Source organism: Mastigoproctus giganteus, chromosome 8 (assembly GCF_048544385.1).
Source record: "Mastigoproctus giganteus isolate SK-2022 chromosome 8, ASM4854438v1, whole genome shotgun sequence".
NCBI lineage: Eukaryota > Metazoa > Arthropoda > Arachnida > Uropygi > Thelyphonidae > Mastigoproctus > Mastigoproctus giganteus.
The window spans coordinates 49,814,127-49,834,924 of NC_143582.1; the positions used below are offsets into that span (position 1 = coordinate 49,814,127).

The 20,798-nt window shown below is 35.5% G+C and overlaps 1 protein-coding gene across 1 annotated transcript in view; it reads left to right on the plus strand.

Moving 5' to 3' along the window:
• The window catches only part of Su(var)3-3 (lysine-specific histone demethylase Su(var)3-3), an 801,787-nt gene that overhangs the window by 172,149 nt on the left and 608,840 nt on the right, over positions 1-20,798 (plus strand). The window contains exons 12-13 of the mRNA XM_090379361.1: positions 1,674-1,747; positions 16,578-16,726. Of these exons, the coding sequence (XP_090235487.1) occupies positions 1,674-1,747; positions 16,578-16,726 (223 nt within the window). The remainder of the gene's footprint in view (positions 1-1,673; positions 1,748-16,577; positions 16,727-20,798) is intronic.

Below are 20,798 nucleotides of genomic sequence, written 5' to 3' on the forward strand. Positions count from 1 at the left end.
TTTTCTTGCATCAGATGCCACTACTACTACTAGCTTTATGAAAAGAAAAACCCTTCCCTTTACCTCTGATGGTAGTTACATCTTTGAGTAAATCCCACTTCAGCACACTGTGATCACTGCCACCTAGTGGTTCCTTTATCTGCAGATTTTTAATGCATGAAGAATCACTACTGATAATGAGATCAAGAGTATTACTCCCTCTAGTTGCCTCCCGAACATGCTGCTGTAGAAAACAGTCATCCAATAAATCCACAAAAGCCTTGCTAGTGTATGAGTGACCAACCCACAAATTCCAGTCAGTATCTGGGAAATTAAAAGCCCCCATTATAAGACACTCTGATTTATTGGCCGACTCTATTTCTATGTACAGTTGTTTATTATACTTGTCAGAGTCATTAGGCCTATAACATACTCCTACTCTTAATCTTGCTTTCCCAGTTCTTATGTCACACCAAACTGACTCGGCACTGCTCTGTCCAGCCATGTCGACTGGCTCTACTTCCTTGGGTTTTATGTGTTCCTTAACCAATAGCATAACCCCATATATCCTTCCTGTACACATTGTACTCCCCAAATTCCAGTTCTGCATTCCTTATATCTGTGTGACACTACATCTCTGTTATCCCAACAATATTTGCCTTTGAAGTTTTGACCAACACCTCAAATTCATCAAATATATTTACCAAACTCCTAGCATTGGTGTACACACAAGTATACATGCATCTGTTTCTATTCTTAGCTACTGTAACACAGCCTATGTATTTACTTGTTTCCCAATGACTCTCAGCAATCTCTGGAATCCCCTGCTCCTTGTTTTTCAGGCTGCTGCTCATTTCAATAGAAGCAGTGCAAGAGTCATTTTCACCTCTGTAGCGGCTACTATTAATCTATTAGTCTGTGTATCCTCTCCAATCTAGCAGTTTTCCAACCCATCTAACTTTTCCTTGATAGCATTGGCAAATATTCTTGCACCCTTTCTATTTAAGTGTATCCCAACCCTGTAGAAGCAGTCTCTCCTGTTAACAAGCACAGACCTGGCTGAGAAAAATTCTATCCCTTGAGCCTTTGCACAATCTCTCCAGGGCCGAATTGATTGATTAGGCTCTCGTCATATACTTCCTCCTATCGTGTCTGGGCAGAATTGCAGACACCTTCAAATTCAACTCTTAACTCACAGCTTTTTTTCAAAATTGACCTGTACTTGTTAAGTTATTCTGCCGGTCTCCTACTCTTGATATTATTAGTGCCAATGTGTTCAACAAAATCACCTTTTGTGCCCTTAAAAGATGATATCTGCTCTGCAATGTCATCAACCTTTGCCCTTACCAGACATACCCTGGTCCTGTTCCACCTATCCTTTTTGCATAATATGTTCTCCGTGGCATATGGCATTATGTTTTTGTAATGTTTTTTGGTTTGGTTAACTATGAACCCATGTTAATTTTTCATTTAAAATTATAAAGATTCACTGTTTTTGAAAGGTTGGCATGATTTGTTATAATTGATATCATTGCCTCACTCATCCAGTTTGGTAGTTCATTTATAAAAAGTATCTGTTAAAAGCTTCTTTTAATCAAATAAGTTTATATCAGTTTGACTTAAACAATATATTTTGTTTAATTATCTCTTAAGCCAATATATATTTTTAATGGTATATAATAATGTACTTGCAGGAATATGATCAGCTGTGGGAACAGCAAAAAGAGATAGAAGAAAAATTACAAAACTTAGAGGCTTCACCTCCCAGGTAGAAAAATGTTTTGTTTAAATAATCAGTTATTACAACATAATTTATATAATTTTGGATTTTTTTTTATTGCAGTTTATAATTTCTTAGTACTGGGCGTCCGTTATAGTAAATCTCTTGTTCTATCATTCTTGCATCTGACTATATGGCCAGCTTGCAAAAGAAATTTCATAAGTATCTGAGAAATTTCTACATGTTTGTTCTCACTAGCTTTGAAAGCAATCTTTAGTCATGAGCAGTCATAAAATACAAATTTTTTCACTTATTTTAAAAATCAATGAACAAGCTATTGGTTTTTTTTTTTTTTTTTGTTCGTTTTTGGCACATCGACTTCTGTGGCCATAATGCACCTCCCAAAGTTTTTGCATTTTACTCTGATTGAAGCCCAAGGCAGGATTCGAATCCGCAACCTTTGGTTGCCAGGCAGGAACTTTACCCACCTGGATAGCCCGGTCTGCACAAGCTATGTTGCACATTTTGACACCCTATGTCATAAGAAAGTGACCAGATGAACATCTTTCACATTCTTATATCATAAGGTGTCAACACATTATATGATCCTATATATGTATATAATCCATTTTACACTGGTGTTAGCAGTTCGGTTCTACAGTTAAATGTGGACATTGTTTAGTCTATACTAATTATATGTGTGGTGGAAACCAGCACAAATTGTTTTCAGCGTGCTGGTTTCCATCACACATTGAATAAAATATATTTGCTTAATCTATGAATAAAATATTTTATTCATAGATTATTATATTGAAAATAATCTTGAAAGTGAATTGCTATTAGTCTGCATCCACAGGGTGTTTTTGAAGATTTCTCTGAAGGTAAAGTTAAGATTGTTATTATACATTGAATACAAGTGCATTGTTATAGTCTATGGATCAAGGTGTCAGTGCAAATTTCAAGCATATGGGAATATTTTCCAAGCAATTAGTGTAACTGATCTCCAAATGTAAAATGATTTTGAAAGGAATTTCAACATCTGTAAAGCCATAAATACTGAAACCTATAATGAAGTGGTTTCCAACTGTATGAATAGTGGATAGAAAAACTATGGACAAAATGTAGTAATTTCAGTGATGGAACTCTCACATTCAGGTCCCACTTGTAAGTCAAGTGGACCAAATTTCGGTTCATTTGACTTGCAAGTGGGACTTCTGAAGTTTAGTTGCTCTGTGTTGGTTGAGTTGACTGTATGCACCTTCATGATGTTGTGACTGTTATTAACCCTGTAAATATATCTCCCATGTGTAAGGCCTGAGACAATTCACTTAGTATATTGGAGGTGACTATCCAGGTGTGAACCAACATAAGAAGGGATTAAGGTGTGGCATCCACATCACACAGGGAAATGCTGCCCCTCCTTTTTTTTTTTTTTTTTTTTTTTTGTTAGTTGTTGGCACATCAGCTTCTGTGGCCATAATGCACCTCCCAAAGTTTTTCCATTTTTTTACTCTGATCCAAGCCCGAGGCAGGATTCGAACCCACGACTTTTGGGTTGCTAGGCAGGCACTTTACCCACCTGCTGCCCCTCTGTGTCACTAGGTAATACTAGGTGGTGAAGGACTCTCATCATCTGACACATTACTATCACTTTGCTTATTGGAGGCTTGAAGTGGTGAAATCCATGTTTAATCTCTGTATTAAATCTCCAGCAGTTCCATCTCTTCCATATTACAGTATGAGTGATGTTTTCTGAGATTATAATGAGCATCATGTCAAGATCCAACATTTCTTATATTTCTGGGGTGCAGCTCTAAAGTGGTTTTCATAAGGTGGCTGCTAGATTGTCCATTGTGAAAAACTTGCTGGTAACGTTCTAAGAAGTATTCCAATCAGCTGGTGTGTAAAACTGATAAAGTTTGCTGTCTCTGCTCTGCCAAATAGCAGCTGGAGGGAGTCCAAGTAGTGTGTGTTTGTGTGTGGAAAATGCCGTTGAAGCCACATTATGTCAAAGAGCTGTGTATATTCTTGCTGTGAGTATGCCATATCCAAAAGTTTCATTAATTCATACAGCTTATCCCCCCTCCCCACACACTTCACTTCATTTACTAAATATGTCATGAATAGTCAAACTAATAGAACAAACTTATCTGCAAAAAGATCCAGACTTTTCCAAAAACTTCCTCATTCATTTCACAAAATACATGTGGTCTCAGTTCCAGTTTAAAAACACTCCATTTCTATCTACAATCAGCCAAGCCTCAGTTACTTTTCTGACAGAATCCCAATTGTTAGTTGCCTCAACCACATCTCAATTGTCCTGATTACTTGCTCTATGAATCCTTTCACTTAAAAGATGGTACTTGTTCTTACATCCACTCTGATATTCCTTGTAATTTGGAATCTCCTCATTTTGATCTCTTCTGGCTTAAAATATCTATACCCCATTCATTCTCCCAACTTCACCAATCATTTAGAACTCTTTGACTTCCTTTCTTCAAAACTCAGATTTCTCCATTCTAACTTTCTTAACAGTGAGATAATTTTCCTTTGTAATTTTAATGTTCCCAGTTCCAGCTGGCTTCAGTTTCGTACTTACATGGACTCAACTGGTTGAAATGCCAAGGCCTTTGCTATTAGTAATGACATTGCACAGATTTTCATTTACCAGACACCGGAACACCAGACAATCCTATTTTAGCACTCCTCCTTAGTGGTCGCTGTTGGACCACTAACATTGACCTCAGATCATAACTTGATTATTTTCTCTGCAGTGGAGCTTATATCTCTCACTCATGGCCATTCTCAGGCTCATGTCATTTGGCATTTACAGGAATATAAATTGGGATCATCTGCATGATTTCTATTCTTCTTTTCCTTGGTTGGATTATTGCTTAAATTATTTGTTCCCAATGTTTGCTCAGATCATGGTAGTGAAATTATTCTTGTATGAATGAAATCCTTTATTCTGCATTTTACCCTAAAAGCTCATCCTGTATGTAAACTTATGGTTTCCAATAAATGTGTGAAGACTATTCAAGATAAGAATGTAACACATCATAATTGGCTTGTATTCAGGTCTCCAGTTTCATTTTCTACCTACACTGATAAAGTTTGCTACAATTGTAAAACATTTATTAGTTAATCCAAACTCAATTTTGAACTGGTTAAGAGTAGAAACATGCTTTGTATGCAAACAGCAGTCAAGCATTCTAGTCTCTTGCCAAAGCTGTTGGCCACAACTTCTGTCCACCTATACTTCCACCTCTTTTACAATATAATGACTCTATTGCATCATCAGCTGAAAATAAAGCTGACTTTTCAGCATTCTGCATTTTTGCTAAACTCCTATTGCTTCATGTGATCTTCTAGGAGAAGGATGTCAGAAAAATTCTGAACAATTTTGTTGCCAAGAAGCTCCAGGTCCTGATGATATTTCCTCCATTTCTTCTCAAAACCTGCGCTACTGTTCAGTGTAGCCTTTTTACACTTTCTTATTCCATGGGTGTTTTTCCTTCTGCTTTGAAATTTACTCATATTCGGCCAGTTCATAAAAAGGGTGACAAATCCTTCCCATCGAATTATCATATCATCGCACTTTTCCAAAGTAATGGAGAAATCCATTAATCCAAATCCATTAACCCCTGAACTATCTGATCAGTGATTGCCAATATGAATTTGTCACTGTTGATCCACTGGTGATATATTGACTTATGCCATACATCTTTGGATAAATTGAATGGAAAAATTTAGTGATACTCAAGCAGTTGCTCCTGACATTTCTAATGCTTTCGATTGTTTCTGTTATAAAAGAAGACTTTTATAACATTTTTTGTTGTTTCTGTTATATAAGCTTCTATCTTACAGATTGCCAACTGTTTTTTGCAATTGGATATCCAGTTAACTGCTAACTGCAGATGAGGTTAGATGGCTCTCTGTCTTCTAATTTCCTTAGTAATGCTGGTTTTCTCCAAGGTTTAATTCTCCTATTCTTTTCCTCTTGTATATTAATGACCTTCTCCTGCTGACTATAAATCCTGATGATAGCACCCTGCATTTCACCCTCCAGGTTTACACCTTGACCTGCACAAATGGCTTTAACTTCTTATATAATCACTGCCAGTTTCTTGTGTACCAATTTCCAGGTAATTCTCCAATGGGACAAAGAAAACTTAGCTTCAGTCCTTTTAATATTTAGTCCTGTCTTACTTCTTGCAAAAAAGTCTGCTGCTCTTATGTTCATCTTCAGTGACACTTGGATTTCTAGACAAGATCACATATTCCTTTAGGGATTACCCTGTTTACCCTTTTGTTCTTAGTATTACTTTTCTTCTAAACAACTCTTCACTGTGTACAAATCTTAAATTTGCCCTACCATGGAATATTATTCCCACATCTGGAGTGGTGCCCCCAAAACCTCTTTCGAATTTCTGAACTTGATTCGAAAGAGAGTAGTCAGGATAATTAATAACCCATCAGTTAGCCCCTCCATTCTCTGTCTCATAGATGTTCAGTTTCTGCTGTGTGCCTTTTCTATAGATTTTTCCATGGGTACTGTTCTTCTGAATTGGTATCTGTTGAAATCATGTGCAGCAACCAGGTAGCATCCATTCATTGTCAAACTTCAAATGCACAGAATCAACTTTTCCTCTTCCTCATTTATGCTTTCTGCTTTTTCTTTCTGGGACAACCTTTCTTCACATGTATTTCTTGAAAGTTATTATCTACAGATATTTAAGTCTAATATCAACGAGTGCCTTCATCTTCTCAGCCTTCAACCCATGCTCAGTACTAAGTACTGTCAGTTCTGATATCTTTTGTGTTTGAAACTTTTGTGAATAAAAGCAGAGGGTGATTCAAGGTAACTGCAGAATGAAACCAAGCTCAGATTGTGCAACTAGGCAAACAGGCTTTTGCAAATTGGGGAAATATGATGTTGAAGAATTGATTGCCTTTCATGATAGAACATTGCAAATGAAAAAAAAGAGCTCATTCACCTAGATAAATTATGACCCGTAGATGAAATAGAAATAATTTCATTTAGATATATCCAGGCAATAAAATTGGTTATTCAAGCAAATGATCCTGTCCCTGAATGAATTGGTAAAGTGAGAAGAAGAAGTTTGAAGAATTCTCTATGATGTTACATAAAGTTCTAAGCTGAAAAATCAATTGATTCCATTTAATCATCAAATTTTTCGCCCCAAAGAAAGACATTGCACCATAGATATCTGAGAACATGCACGCACGCACGCACCCACACACAGCATAAAAAACTCCAAAAATGAGCCATCAAGAAGGCCAAGCAGATGAAGATAACAGTTTGTCTGAAATAATTTTTAAAGCCTTAATTTCACTGTATGTTTTAATATTCTTCTTGTGATCCAGTTACTGTATTTTAAAGGACTTAAGTAGGGTATAAGTAGTACTTTATTTTTGGTGGCACTAACTGCTTAAAATAGGGTAATATCACAATATGTCCTGATATTTTATGTTCAGAAATGAATTGCCTATATATAACATTGTGTTTATGGGGAAAATAACCTCAGTATATGTTTTTTCACTTATTATCAGCCTCAATGGAATCCCAAACTGAGGATATGAAGTAAAGTGATACTTGTACAGTCATTAAAATCAATCAACGAAAGACTAAGTTATGATAACAAACAGGATGAAATTTGTGCTTCTAAAAATCACATCTAATATGATTATCAGAGGCATTATTCAGAGTGCTTTCAGTAATGTCAGAATTTCAGATGTAACTTCTTCTACATGTATTGCCTTTCTATTCGATAATTTCTGTGGTCTTTTCTATATCAGCAATAGGGATGGTATCTGAAATTTCCACAATTTAAATCTTTTTCTCTTCTTCTTTGATGTCTTCAGCTCCTATGTTTGGAGTTTATCAAAGGATTCACATCATGTTTATAAAATGTCTTCTTTTCTCTTTTAACTTTGATGTTGTTTTCATTTCCGATTACCTTAGTTATGGTTTCCTCTTCATACACACATTTTTAACTAAATCCTAAATATTTTTCTACTCTCATGATACTTGTTTTCCATTTCTTTCTGAAAATCTTCCCTAGAAGACTTTCTAATAATTTCTTGTAGGTAATGCCTTGCTCCTTAACAGATTTGCTGTCTTTTATATTTTCAAAGGTCATCCCTGTGCCTTGGGGCACTTCTCGGGGGTGCTGCAACAAGTAGGCAGTGTTTTTTAGTTAATGGATTACTTCTGTAAAGAGTCATTGCTCCAAGTAATGCTGGCATGTATTGTTTGTAGCATTCTAACATTAACAGAAGCATTTGAACAAGATTTAGAATCCACATCACTTGAATAGAATTCTATTTCAGTATCAGATGACATATTATAAAGAGCTGGTTCAATGTCATCAACTTCACCGTACGGTCCACTCTGTTCCTTTTCAGTCCTGATGTCCCATTACTCAGTATGCCAATATTGTATCTATTAAAACAACCATTCAGGGTAAAATTTTTATAGGAAAATACTTTTTACACAAATTTTATCAGTAGACACACATTAATGATGATTTCCCCTCCCCCTTCTTCAGAGATTAAAGAATTAAAATTCAGCAAGCATAATCTTCAAAAAATTTTACCTTTTCTTCTTGTGGAAAATACTAAACTAGATAAAATAGCTTCAACATAAGCAAAGAAAAAACACTAAACTAGAATGAAATAACTTCAACAAAAACAAAGACATATGAAATTGTGAACCAGGTGTACAACTTTTACAGTGCTCTCTAGACAGTGTGATTGACACTAAGCAAAATTCCAACTGTAATACAATAGCCCATGATTTACTCAGTATGCTAATATTGCTCAGTTGTCCATTTCATGTGCCATTCCTTTCACAGCATTCATTTGTTGACTGCATTTAAATAGATACATATCTGCAGTGAGGCACAAAATTTGCAGTTTGTTTGGACACAAGTTTGTGTTCAGGCAGCGAACATATTAAAGCATTCATGAGCTTGCCAACAAAAATGGCTGTCTTAGCTGTGCTATAATTCTGCATTCCAATTCATCCCATGACAGTTTAAGTAAAGAGTAATTTATGAAGAATTTCTAGCTTAAGAACTTCTCTGAGTTTGGAGTAAGTTTTGATTTTGTTTTAAATGACTTAAAGGTAAGGTCTGTTGCTAATAAAGAAATTAACCTGTAATTGGGTGATTGTAATAAATGGAAAGTTATGACATCATTTGATGTTATAAAAGAGAATTTACATAGAATGGGTGGTTACATTTTTATCTCAGAAATTGTAACAGATATAATCACCCTGATAAAATTTTGACAATTGTGGATATTGTTGTGAGATTGGACATGTATTACGAACACTTTATAGCCATTATTTTGATCCTAGTAGTAATAATGAATTTTTTATTTTTAGTTCTTGTACATGTGAATTTTTGGCACATTGCCAATGCAAGCCGTAAGGTGCCATTTATTATGGTACTCTTAATTCTTTCAGTATTTGTATATTATGCCTCTACTAGTGTGAACTCACTGATCAATTTGCTTGCTGAAAATTGATCTCTGAAGTCGCAAAACCCATAGTAACTCACAGGAGAACCATTCTTTCTCTCTTACGCAGAAGAAAATGCATAATGTTATGCATTTTCTTCAAGTTATAATTAATAAATACAAATTTTAATGTTCATTTCTTAAGAAAAAAATGTTACATAAAACCAGTTTTTTTTTATTGTGCTTGAAACTATTGAGGATATTAATTAGGTTGGAATTTGGAACTATTATAAATTACTTTTATTAACCTTTTAGAGTTGCTTTCTAAATTGGTGATGATGCTGTTAAAATTATAAGCTCTGAATTTATTTGAAATTTTCTATAATTAATCTGCAATTTTTTTTTTTTTTTTTTTTGTGGTAAATTCAAAAGCACACTATATACATATCTAGAGGGTGTGTATCATAACATGTGGGACTCACTTCGAGGATGGGTTTAGGACCTAAAATCAATTTAAAAAGTTCATCATGTAAGTATCAATTTAAAAAGTTCATCATGTAAGTATATAGGTCTGATTTTTGCCTTGTTTCCTAGTTACAGCCATTTTTATGTTCCAGCAGTTCTTTCCACAAACTGGGTTAGCATAGCTGGCTCCATTCAACTGTTTATAAACAGTGCTCAATATTTCTTAGAGACCGTACTGACAGTTATGTAAACAAGAGCCCATAGTGTTCTTTGAGTGATATCAGTCAGATCTCCTGACAAGGGAATTACATTTGGAACTTGTTATTAACATTTTGATACTGTGCATTTGCTGTGATAATGGACGCTTATTCAAATCGAGAGTTGGCAAACATGCATCTCATTTATGAACTCGCTAGATGCAATGTAACCTCCATAATCGCCATGTGCCAAATAAAAACACCTTGTGGAAACCGGTTCATTTAGAAAATGAGTTTCAGATGGTGGTAGACCCATCAGCACCAGAACAGCAAATCCAACAGACACCCAGAACTTTTGAGTGGGTGAGGAGGTCTATGGCAAGGTGTTTTCAGGCTTGTATTCAGCTGCACAGTGGTCATTTTTGAGAATTTCCTTTAAACGTAAGCAGATAGTTGCTGGAATGCAAAAATGACTGTAACTCAGAAACAAGGCAAAATCAGACCTACATTTACATGAACTTTTTTTATTGTTTATAGGTCCTAAATCCACCCCTGAGGTGGGTTTCACATGTTATACTACACCCTGTGTAGTAATATATGGAGAATTTGATTTTATGATTATGTAAAGCTCTGTGTTGCATTGTAGATACTTGAGACCAACAAATATTAAAACTCTAAATGGAGCAAAAGAAATAGACTAGTTAAGGTGGGAAAATGATAAAGATGCCATAAGCTAAAACCAGAGAGGAAGCCCCTCCCCACCAAAGAAATTATATACACATAAAGTTAATAAAATTAAAATTATTGCCAATTATTAGTATAAGGATTCATTGAATGGTACGTTATTAAGAGCTAGCGTCATTTAATACATATCGATAATAATCAGCAGAAGCTATCCATTTCTGATTGCTATCTGCCAGTATGTGCAGAACCTAAAGACAAATAAAGTACAGGATAAATAACAGCCAGTAGATATAATTTAAATGGAGCTTTTTTTTTTTTTTTTTTTTTAAAGAAATGAATAGTATGTTCTTTTTTCCCCCATTCAGTGATGTATATTTATCTTCTCAGAATGCTGTGCCTAACAATACATTATAAAACAATATTTATAAATATACCAGTATAAAAGATATATATATATATACATACACACACACATACATACATACATACAGTGCTTTTTTTTGGGATGGTACGCAACAGAACGGCGTACCGGCACCTTTATTAACAGTGACATGTGATATTTGGATGCAGTGCACCCCGAAATTTGTAATATTCTGTAAATGTTTTTCATGTGTTTGTCTACTATTCAAATAAGCTTAAAATTATTTAACTAAATTTGCATTTTTCACTGTCTATTGTTAAGATATTTTCCATATAAAACTGTATAACCATTTTTCTAATTCTAAATTACTCAGTCGGACCTCTGTTTAATGAAGTCCTTTTACAGCGAATTATTTTGCATTACCCTGGGAAGTTACATTTAAAATACTTTCCACTGAGCAAAGAAAATTTTTATATAAAGAACAGATTAGGAGAGAATTAACTCGGTACACAGTATTCGCATTTCTGGCCTTCTGGCAATTAGTGCTGCTGCACGAATTAAGAGAGCTAAAATTCCTTTAGCTCTCTTATCATCAGGATTGAAAAGGACTAATGATGTTGATGAAAGAGATCCCGCTAGTTTTAGCGGAATTGCTTCAGGTTTGGTGGATTAAAATATGTGATAGCGGATTTTTTAGCAGAAAGAGTAAAAATTTTAAATATATTTAGCATTTTATATATTTTGGCAATGTAACATTTAATTTAAGAAATATTTATTTAACAATATAAATATTTCATAATCGAAATGTTTTATTGATATACATCGTAACATAGTAGGGATATCTTATTTCATAGTTTTTTTTTATAAAGCAAAGAATCTGTTTTATATTATTCAGGGATTCCCCTGAGGCTAACCCCAACAGTTTGAATACTGAGTTACACTCGCGGTCAAATGACATGACTGTTGGGTCATAGCTTTAAATTGTTGAATCAAATCGAATTTGTGTTCCTATTAGTTGTCCTCTATTATATTTTCTTTTGAAAAATGCTGGTTCATCAATTTCAACTACAATAGGTATTCCACTTGATATTGATAGGTCAAGTGTTGATGATCCTGCTCAGGTAGCTAACAAACTAAATGAATATTTTGCATCGACATTCACACATGAGGAGTTATTCAGCGAGGGGAATGCCAGAGGTGTATTCAACTCTAGCAGTAAGCTACAGAATCTTGAAATAACTGGGAGTAAAGTGGAGGAGAAACTGTTGAAGACAAACACAAGAAAGGCACCCGGGGTGGATGGGATCTATCCAGTTATATTAAAGGAGGCAGCAAAGGAAGTAAGCAAACCCTTAGCCATAATTATGAGAGCTTCCTTGGACTCAGGGGAGGTACCCATAGACTGGAAATGTGCAAATGTGACCCCAATTCACAAAGGAGGATCAAAGGCTGACACAAGTAATTATAGACCTGTGAGCTTAACTTCTGTTCCAGGAAAATTAATGGAGGCACTGGTTAAAGAAGCACTGCAGGATCATTTAGACAAGACTTCAGTTATAGCTCAGACACAGCATGGTTTTGTTAAGGGGAAGTCTTGCCTGACCAACTTGATTGGATACTATGATGCGGTCACAAAAGAACTGGATGCAGGGAATAACTTCGATATTATATACTTGGATCTTAGAAAGGCTTTTGATACTGTTGCACATGGAAGACTGCTACACAAATTGGAGCAGTGTGACATTGGAGGCAAATTGCTGCTATGGATAAAGGGGTGGTTGAGGGGGAGAAGACAGAGAGTGGTAATCAATGGACACTGCTCATCGTGGACTGATGTTATTAGTGGAGTCCCTCAGGGCTCAGTGTTGGGTCCATTATTGTTTTCTGTATTTATAAATGATACTGATGATGGTATATCAAGCTTAATGTCCAAGTTTGCAGACGATACAAAAGTTGGCAGGGTTGTCAAGGACACTACTGACACTATGCTGCTGCAACAGGATCTGGAAAGGTTGAGCAGATGGGCTGAGAGGTGGCAAATGAAGTTTAACATTGACAAATGTAAAGTACTACACATGGGAAACAGCAACCCCAGAGCAACGTATCAACTCTGTGGTACAACACTGACAGTGGTAGAGAATGAAAGGGACTTGGGGGTGGTTGTGCAGGCAGATATGAAGTTCTCTGAGCAGTGCAGACGGGCTGCAAGAGTAGCTCATGGAGTATTGTCAATGATATACAGGAACTTTTCCAGCAGGGATAAGGAGGTGATTATTCCATTGTATAAGGCGATGGTCAGGCCACACCTAGAGTACTGTATACAGGTCTGGAGGCCTCATTTCAAGAAGGATGTAGAGCTGCTGGAACGAGTACAGAGAAGGGCAACAAGATTAGTGAATGGAACAAAGGGGTGCTCTTACGAAGAAAGGCTTAAGTTTTGCAAATTACAGTGTCTGGAGACTAGGCACCAGCGAGGTGATCTGATAGAGGTGTATAAAGCCTTGAATGGTTTAAGCATGCTCAATGCTGATGGGATTCTTCCTCTAGCTCAGAAAAATCACCTGAGAGGGCATAAATTCAAATTGAGGAAAGACAGATGTAGGATAGACGTGCGGAAATTTGCCTTTAGCCAGCAGGTGGCTGGTTGGTGGAACAGACTTCCATCCCTTGTGGTGGAGGTTGATAGCCTAAATAAGTTTAAGGCTCAGCTGGACAGGTATTTTGAACGAACAGAGGGGTGAAGTGGAAGTGTTTTTTTTTTTTTTTTTTTGGCTGATGCTGCATAAGCTTGCTTTCTTGCATCAAATGCCTCTACTAATGCTAATGCTAATTTTCTGAAATCCCCCCCCCCAGTTAACCATCTGAATCAATTATTGATATCATGCAGAACTCCCTCAGATCTTTGCATTTTTCAATAACAGTGTTTTTATTGATATTTAAATCAAGAGAAATGCCATCACGAGACCAATTCAATGCCATCTTGAGACCAATTCAAAAAAATTCAAAGTTAGAAGTATAGAAATAATAAATTTTGAGATAATAATCTACTACATCAAAATTTAATTTATGTCTAATACTCTTTGTTTTACGGCAAAGTTTCTTACAATCCCATCTAAAAATATCAGTTTTACATTTACTTTTTGTAAGCCTCATTTCAAGATTGCAAATTTCATAAAAAGCTGTACTTTGCAAAATGTGATTTTTCTCCAACCAAGAAATCAAGTGATCAATATTGTCACTGCATTAAATTCATCAACTCCATTAAATGGTAGTTGTTATTTTTGACTTCTTCCTCAGAATAAAGCCGACCGGGCTAGCCGAGTGGGTAAAGTACCTGCCCGGCAACCCAAAGGTTGCGGGTTCGATTCCCGCCTCGGGCTTGGATCAAAGTACTGCAAAAACCTTGGGAGGTGCAATATGGCCACAGAAGCCGATGCGCCAACAACTACCAAATCAAAATCAACCTCAGAATAAACTGCATTTGATATGCAATTTGGAAGTTTTTGTATGGACATAATGTTGGGGTCTTAAAAATTTTTATGGCACCCATTAATAGGATTTAACCCAAATAAAAATTTAAAAAGTTGGCGGGTTAAGTGTTAAAAATAGCAGATTTTGAGCATGCGGCTAGCATTATTAAGAGTTGGCAACACTGATCCAACCACCTGTCCCACATATGGAGAAGTCGTGCTGATCAACAGTGAGCCGATCAAGGGGTATTCTCAATGGGCTCTAGTCCACCTTCTACTGCAATGGTGTCCAATCGTTTCCCGTACAGGGGCCATATTCCAAAAAATTCAAAGTTAGATTTCTTTAGTTACATTTTCCATATCTTGTTGCATGTAAAAGTAAAATTGAAATTATTCAAAAATTTTATTAAGCACAATTACATTTAATGAGAAATTTTTTTTGATAATTAACAAAATTTAAAATGCTGTTTTAGTTCACTTTCCGGGCAGGCCTTAGGTTGGACACCGCTATGAATTGAATCAACTGTAAGCCCCCTTCAAGAATTAGGAGAGAATGGTTTTCCTTTACCCCAATAAATAATCACCTGTTGTTTCACAGAAGTGCGTTATCCACATTTTTCCATAAATTTTCTCTATCTCTGTTTACATGGTTCTGAATGTCCGAATTCTCTGTTTACAGTACCTGAATATCCGAATGACACTGACATTTTGGACAGTTTCAAAAAAAAAAAAAAAAAGAAACGAAAGAAAGAAAAGAAAAAATTGAAATTTAAAAACTAGTAACAATATACCAATGACGAGAGAAGGTAAACGAGGACAACGAAGGTATTAAAACCTTCTAAACATGAATTGTTGGAATTTGGTGAAAATTAAGTTTTTTTAGAAAATTGTCGATTAGGTTACACTTTTTTTCGGTTATCATTAAGCTCTCTATTTGAAATACTACACTAACGACCATTCGTGACTACAGCCCCTTCATCCTGAGTGCCCGGCACTCGGCAGTTGACCGATTTATTTACTTATTTTACTCACATTTTACTTATTTTTTAATATATTTGAATAATAAAATTATGCTTAATAAACACTTGTTAATGTACTAAATTTGTTGTTCTTATTCTAAAAACATTACTACTAAAGTAACAATATCAGGAAAAAAAACATTTTAGAGTAATTTTCATATCCTTTTAATTTTCAATTTTTCCTGATAGCAAAGAATGAGTACCAGTACCAATTTTTTTACAAGCACTGTATATATATAATATAAATATATATTATTTTAATAGTATACAGTAGACTTTCAGAATAATGGCAAAAACATTGTGATTCAAGGTGCCATTATTTAGATTTTTCCATTATCTAGAAAGTTTTATTTTTAATATATTTAATGCAGAAATAATGAGGCTAAATAAGAAATAGAAAGATTAAGAAATCAATTTTATTAACAGCACATAAAAAACATAAACATGTTGATGATCCAATGTTATATTCTGCCATTAATACACTCCTACTTATGCCCCGTTCTATTATCTTTATTATATCAAGTTTAGTCCGCGTGGGTCAGTGATATCATCACCGTCCTCCCCATACTGGGTGGAAAAGCCCTAGTTTGAATCCTGTCGATGACATTAGGAATTTTTATGGGTTTTTTTCACTCTGTGGCAGAGTTAGTCGGTCTCAGGTGTAGCCAGCAAAGTTTTTCCCTAGAAACTGGGAGTTTTTGTCTGGCAAAACAGGAAATAGACCAGAGAACGCATGCAACTTACAGACACAATACACATGGGTATATGAATTAACTTTCCGGGTGACACTAATGTAATAGTTTGGATTATATCAAGTTTGTCAATAAGCTTTAATGTTGTTGTTCTTTTCTTCTGTGTATGAAGTTTATTTGAGAAGCCATAGTGAGGGGTTTTTAATTTAAAATAAATGTAGAACAGTGGTATAATCTGTGATATCAGTACAGAATTCACTTTCAAAATGGCAAATGAAAACAAATACAGTAATCACATGACTTACCATTTTCTTTTTTCGGCACTGTAAGACATCTACGCTGTATGTAAACATCCCACCTCAACGTGCTGTTAGCTCAAACATTTGTTATTTTGGTTGCCATTATTTTGACAGTCTACTGTAATATAAATAAACATTTGTTAAATATAAAAAATATATATATATTTTTAAAGAAATGAATATTATATTCATTTTTCCCCTTCCAGTGATGTTTATTTATCTTCTCGAGACCGGCAAGTATTGGATTGGCATTTTGCTAATCTGGAATTTGCAAATGCTACACCTTTGAATAATTTATCCCTGAAACATTGGGACCAAGATGATGACTTTGAATTCACAGGAAGTCATTTAACAGGTAATTCATAGAAAGAATATTGTTTGGTAGTAAATGAAATAGACCTTTAGATTTCTGCACCTTGTTAGTATGTATGGATAAATATTTTTATATGACTGATTTGTGATGAATATTATTGTATGGTTAGAGTATTTCAAAACATCTGCAGTATTTTTAAAATTTTAAGAATTCAGTTAAGTATTAATAATTTTAAATGCTATCTCTCTGGCACAATCTGATAAGTCACACTGAAACAACTTTTTTTGCTTAAAAGTAGTAAAGATAGATAATGTTAAATGAATGACATCACTTCTTACTTTTCATTTAGAATTTTTTTTACAAACTTAATTACATTAGCACATTTGTACAGCATCATATTAAGAAGCTATAAATGCATGGACTTTGGTTGAATATTTTATTCTTTAACTCACCAACTTCAATATATATATATGATGCCTCCCAATCCACAATTCTCATTGCTTGATTTCCTTTTCTGGTGAACTCTTGTAACACAAAGAGCAGTCATCAGTAAAAACTTTTCATGGTTAATTTAATATTCAGACAATATGAATAAGACACTAAGAAAATTTTATACTCAAAAAATAAGATATTCAGATGTCCCTAAGGAAAAGAATAAGAAAAGAGGAGGGTGAATCAGATTGATCCCATACTTGATCAAAGTGAAAGGCTCACATAAAGCCCATTAGCAGAATTAGCAAAGAAACTGAATAGATACTTTACAATGATATTTAGAGTTGAAAGACCATTCAAACTTTGAGGGAACAGTAACAAGGATTCAAAATGCTGTGAAACAAGTCTATTAGAAAATCTATTGAGTGTAATGGAAGTTAAGGCTGAAATGTTGGAAGGTATAAATTATGTTATACTTAAAAAGGCTGCATGTGAGTATATCAGCCTGTTGGGGATGTTAATGAATGGGAGAAACACTAACACTCCCCAATTCACAAAAGGAGGTGCAAAAGATGTAGTAGTAGTAGCAGTGGCATTTGATGCAAGAAAGCAAGTGTATGAGCTTATGCAGCATCAGCCAAAAAAAATCACGCCATTCCCTCCAAATGCCTGTCCAGTTCCTCCTTAAATTTATTCAACCTATCAACTTCCACAACGACAGATGGAAGTTTGTTCCAGCAATTAACCACCCGCTGGCTAAAGGCAAATTTTGGCACATCTAATCTACATCTGTCTTTTCTTAATTTGAATTTATGCCCCCTTAGGTTCGTAATCTGAACAAGTAGAAGGATCCCATCAGAATTCAGCGTGCTCAACCCATTCAAGGCCTTATATACCTCAATCAGATCACCGCGCAGGTGCCTAGTCTCCAGCCACTGCAATTTGCAGAACTTAAGCCTCTCTTGGTAAGAGGATCCCTTCATTCCCCTCACCAATCTTGTTGCCCTTCTCTGTACACGCTCAAGTAAATCTACATCCTTCCTAAAATGAGGCCTCCAGACCTGTACGCAGTACTCAAGGCGTGGCCTGACCATTGCCTTATACAGAGGGATAATCACCTCCTTTTCCCTGCTAACAAAATTCCTATATATCATTGACAAAACCCCATGACCTGCTCTGGCAGCCTGTCTGCATTGCTCAGAAACCTTCATATCTGACTGCACAATTACTCCCAGGTCTTTTTCATTTTCTACCACCTTAAGTGTAGTACCACACAGTTGGTACGTTTCTCTGGGGTTACTTCTACCCATATGCAGTACTTTGCATTTGTCAAGGTTAAACTTCAGTTGCCACTTCTTAGCCCATCTGCCCAAATTATCTAGATCCTGTTGCAGTAGCACACTGCCATTACTGTCATTAACAACCCTGCCAACCTTTGTATCATCTGCAAACTTCAACATTAAGCCTGATATACCTTCATCAATATCATTGATAAATATACAAAACAACAGTGGACCTAACACCGAACCCTGTGGGACTCCACTAATAACATTAGTCCAAGAAGAGCAGCACCCATTGGTTACCACCCTCTGTCTTCTCCCACTTAACCATCCTTTTATCCATTGCAGCAACTTACCCTTAATACCATTCTGCTCCAATTTGTGCAATAGTCTTCCATGCACAACAGTGTCAAAAGCTTTCCTGAAATCCAAATATATGATATCAAAATTATCTTTTGCATCCAGTTCCTTTGTAACCACATCATAATATCCTATCAAATTTGTCAGACAAGACTTTTCCTTAACAAACCCATGCTGTGTCTGAATTATTGCTGCAGTCTTGTCTAGATGATCCTGCAATGCATCTTTAACCAGTGACTCCATTATTTTACCCAGAACAGAAGTTAAACTAACTGGTCTGTAATTACTCATGTCACCCTTCGATCCCCCTTTGTGAATTGGGGATACATTTGCACATCTCCAGTCTGTGGGAACCTCCCCTTAGTCCAAGGACGCTCTCATAATTATGGCTAAGGGTTTGCTTAGTTGCTTTGCCGCCTCCTTTAATGTAACTGGATAGATCCCATCCACCCCAGGTGCTTTTCTTATGTTTAACTTCAACAATTTCTCCTCCACTTTGCTTTCAGTTATTACAAAATCATTAAGCACCCTGCTACAATTTGATAACCTTCTGCCATTTTCAAACCTTAATAATTTCTCATATGTGAATGTAGATGCAAAATACTCATTCAGTTTGTTTGCTATCTGAGCAGGATCGTCAACAGTCGAACCTTCGATGTCAAGTGGACCAATCAGATTCATCCCCTTCCTTTTAGAGTTTATATGATGGACAACTATAGACTAGCGAGTTTGACTTAAGTGAATGGTAAGCTCACAGTCCATATCTTTAGATATGATATAGGACCAACTGAATAGGAATGGTAATGGATCACAGCATGGGAGAGTGAAGGGGATGTCTTCCTTAACCAGTCTAGTTAATTATTATCTTAAAGTTAAAAACAGTTGTTTCTTATGATATTTACTATATCAAAAGCTTTACCTGATGCCAGTAAAGCTTTGATATGGTTCCCCATGAAAGAGTATTATGTAAACTGTAACAAATTGGAATTAATGCTAAGACCTTTCATTGGATTGGGGGCTTGCTAAATTATAGGAGGCACAGTAGTTGTGAATGGGCATTGCTCAGGATGGACCAAAGAAATAGAGGATAAAGAGAATAAATAAAGAGGAAATTACTATGTTTGCTGATGAAATTGTGTTGTTACTTTTAGAAATGGTGAAAGTATGAGTGATTGGAATTTTTTTATTTATATAATTTATTTAATTTTTGACAGATGCAGAAAACCTCTGCCTCCTTGTGTCATTTGCAGAGAAGTAAAATGAATGGGATGAATATAAATTATCGGGTGATTCAGATGCCTATAGTAGATATAAACTAGACTGAAATCAAGTCATAAAGGTGGTTAGGCAAACTAAGGCAGATTACAAGAGGTCTCTGGCAAAGATAAGCAGCAGAAACTTCTTTACTTATTGTAACGAATGGGCCTGGTGTACTGGGGTCCATGGTTAAGAAAATATATACATACAATGATAACCTAGTTTAATATAATATAATAAAATATATAACAAGTAGCAGTAGCTTTCAAGACTAACGAGTCTCTTTTTCAACTGATTTAAATACAACGAATAAGTGCAATGAGCTGAAAGTGAGGCATGTTATTCATTTTCTATTGTTGTTGCATGGACGTGTGCTGTTTATCCAGCAAATATTACTCCAGTGTTTATCCAGCAAATGCTGAATAAACACTGGAGTAAAACAGCACACGTCCGTGCAACAACAATAGAAAATGAATAACGTGCCTCACTCTCAGCTCATTGCATTTATCTGTTGTATTTAAATCAGTTGAAAAAGAGACTCGTCAGTCTTGAAAGCTGCTGCCACTTATTATATATTTTATTATATTATATTAAACTGGGTTACCATTGTATGTATATATTTTTCTTTACTTATGTAAAGACTAGAAAGAAGGGACTGTATCATGTTGGTCCACTAGATATGAATGGTTTAACTGTTAATGATTGTGCTCAGATTGCTGACAAACTTGAATAGGTATATTGCATCTATGTTCATACATGAATTTTTTAGGGATAGGGATGCCAGA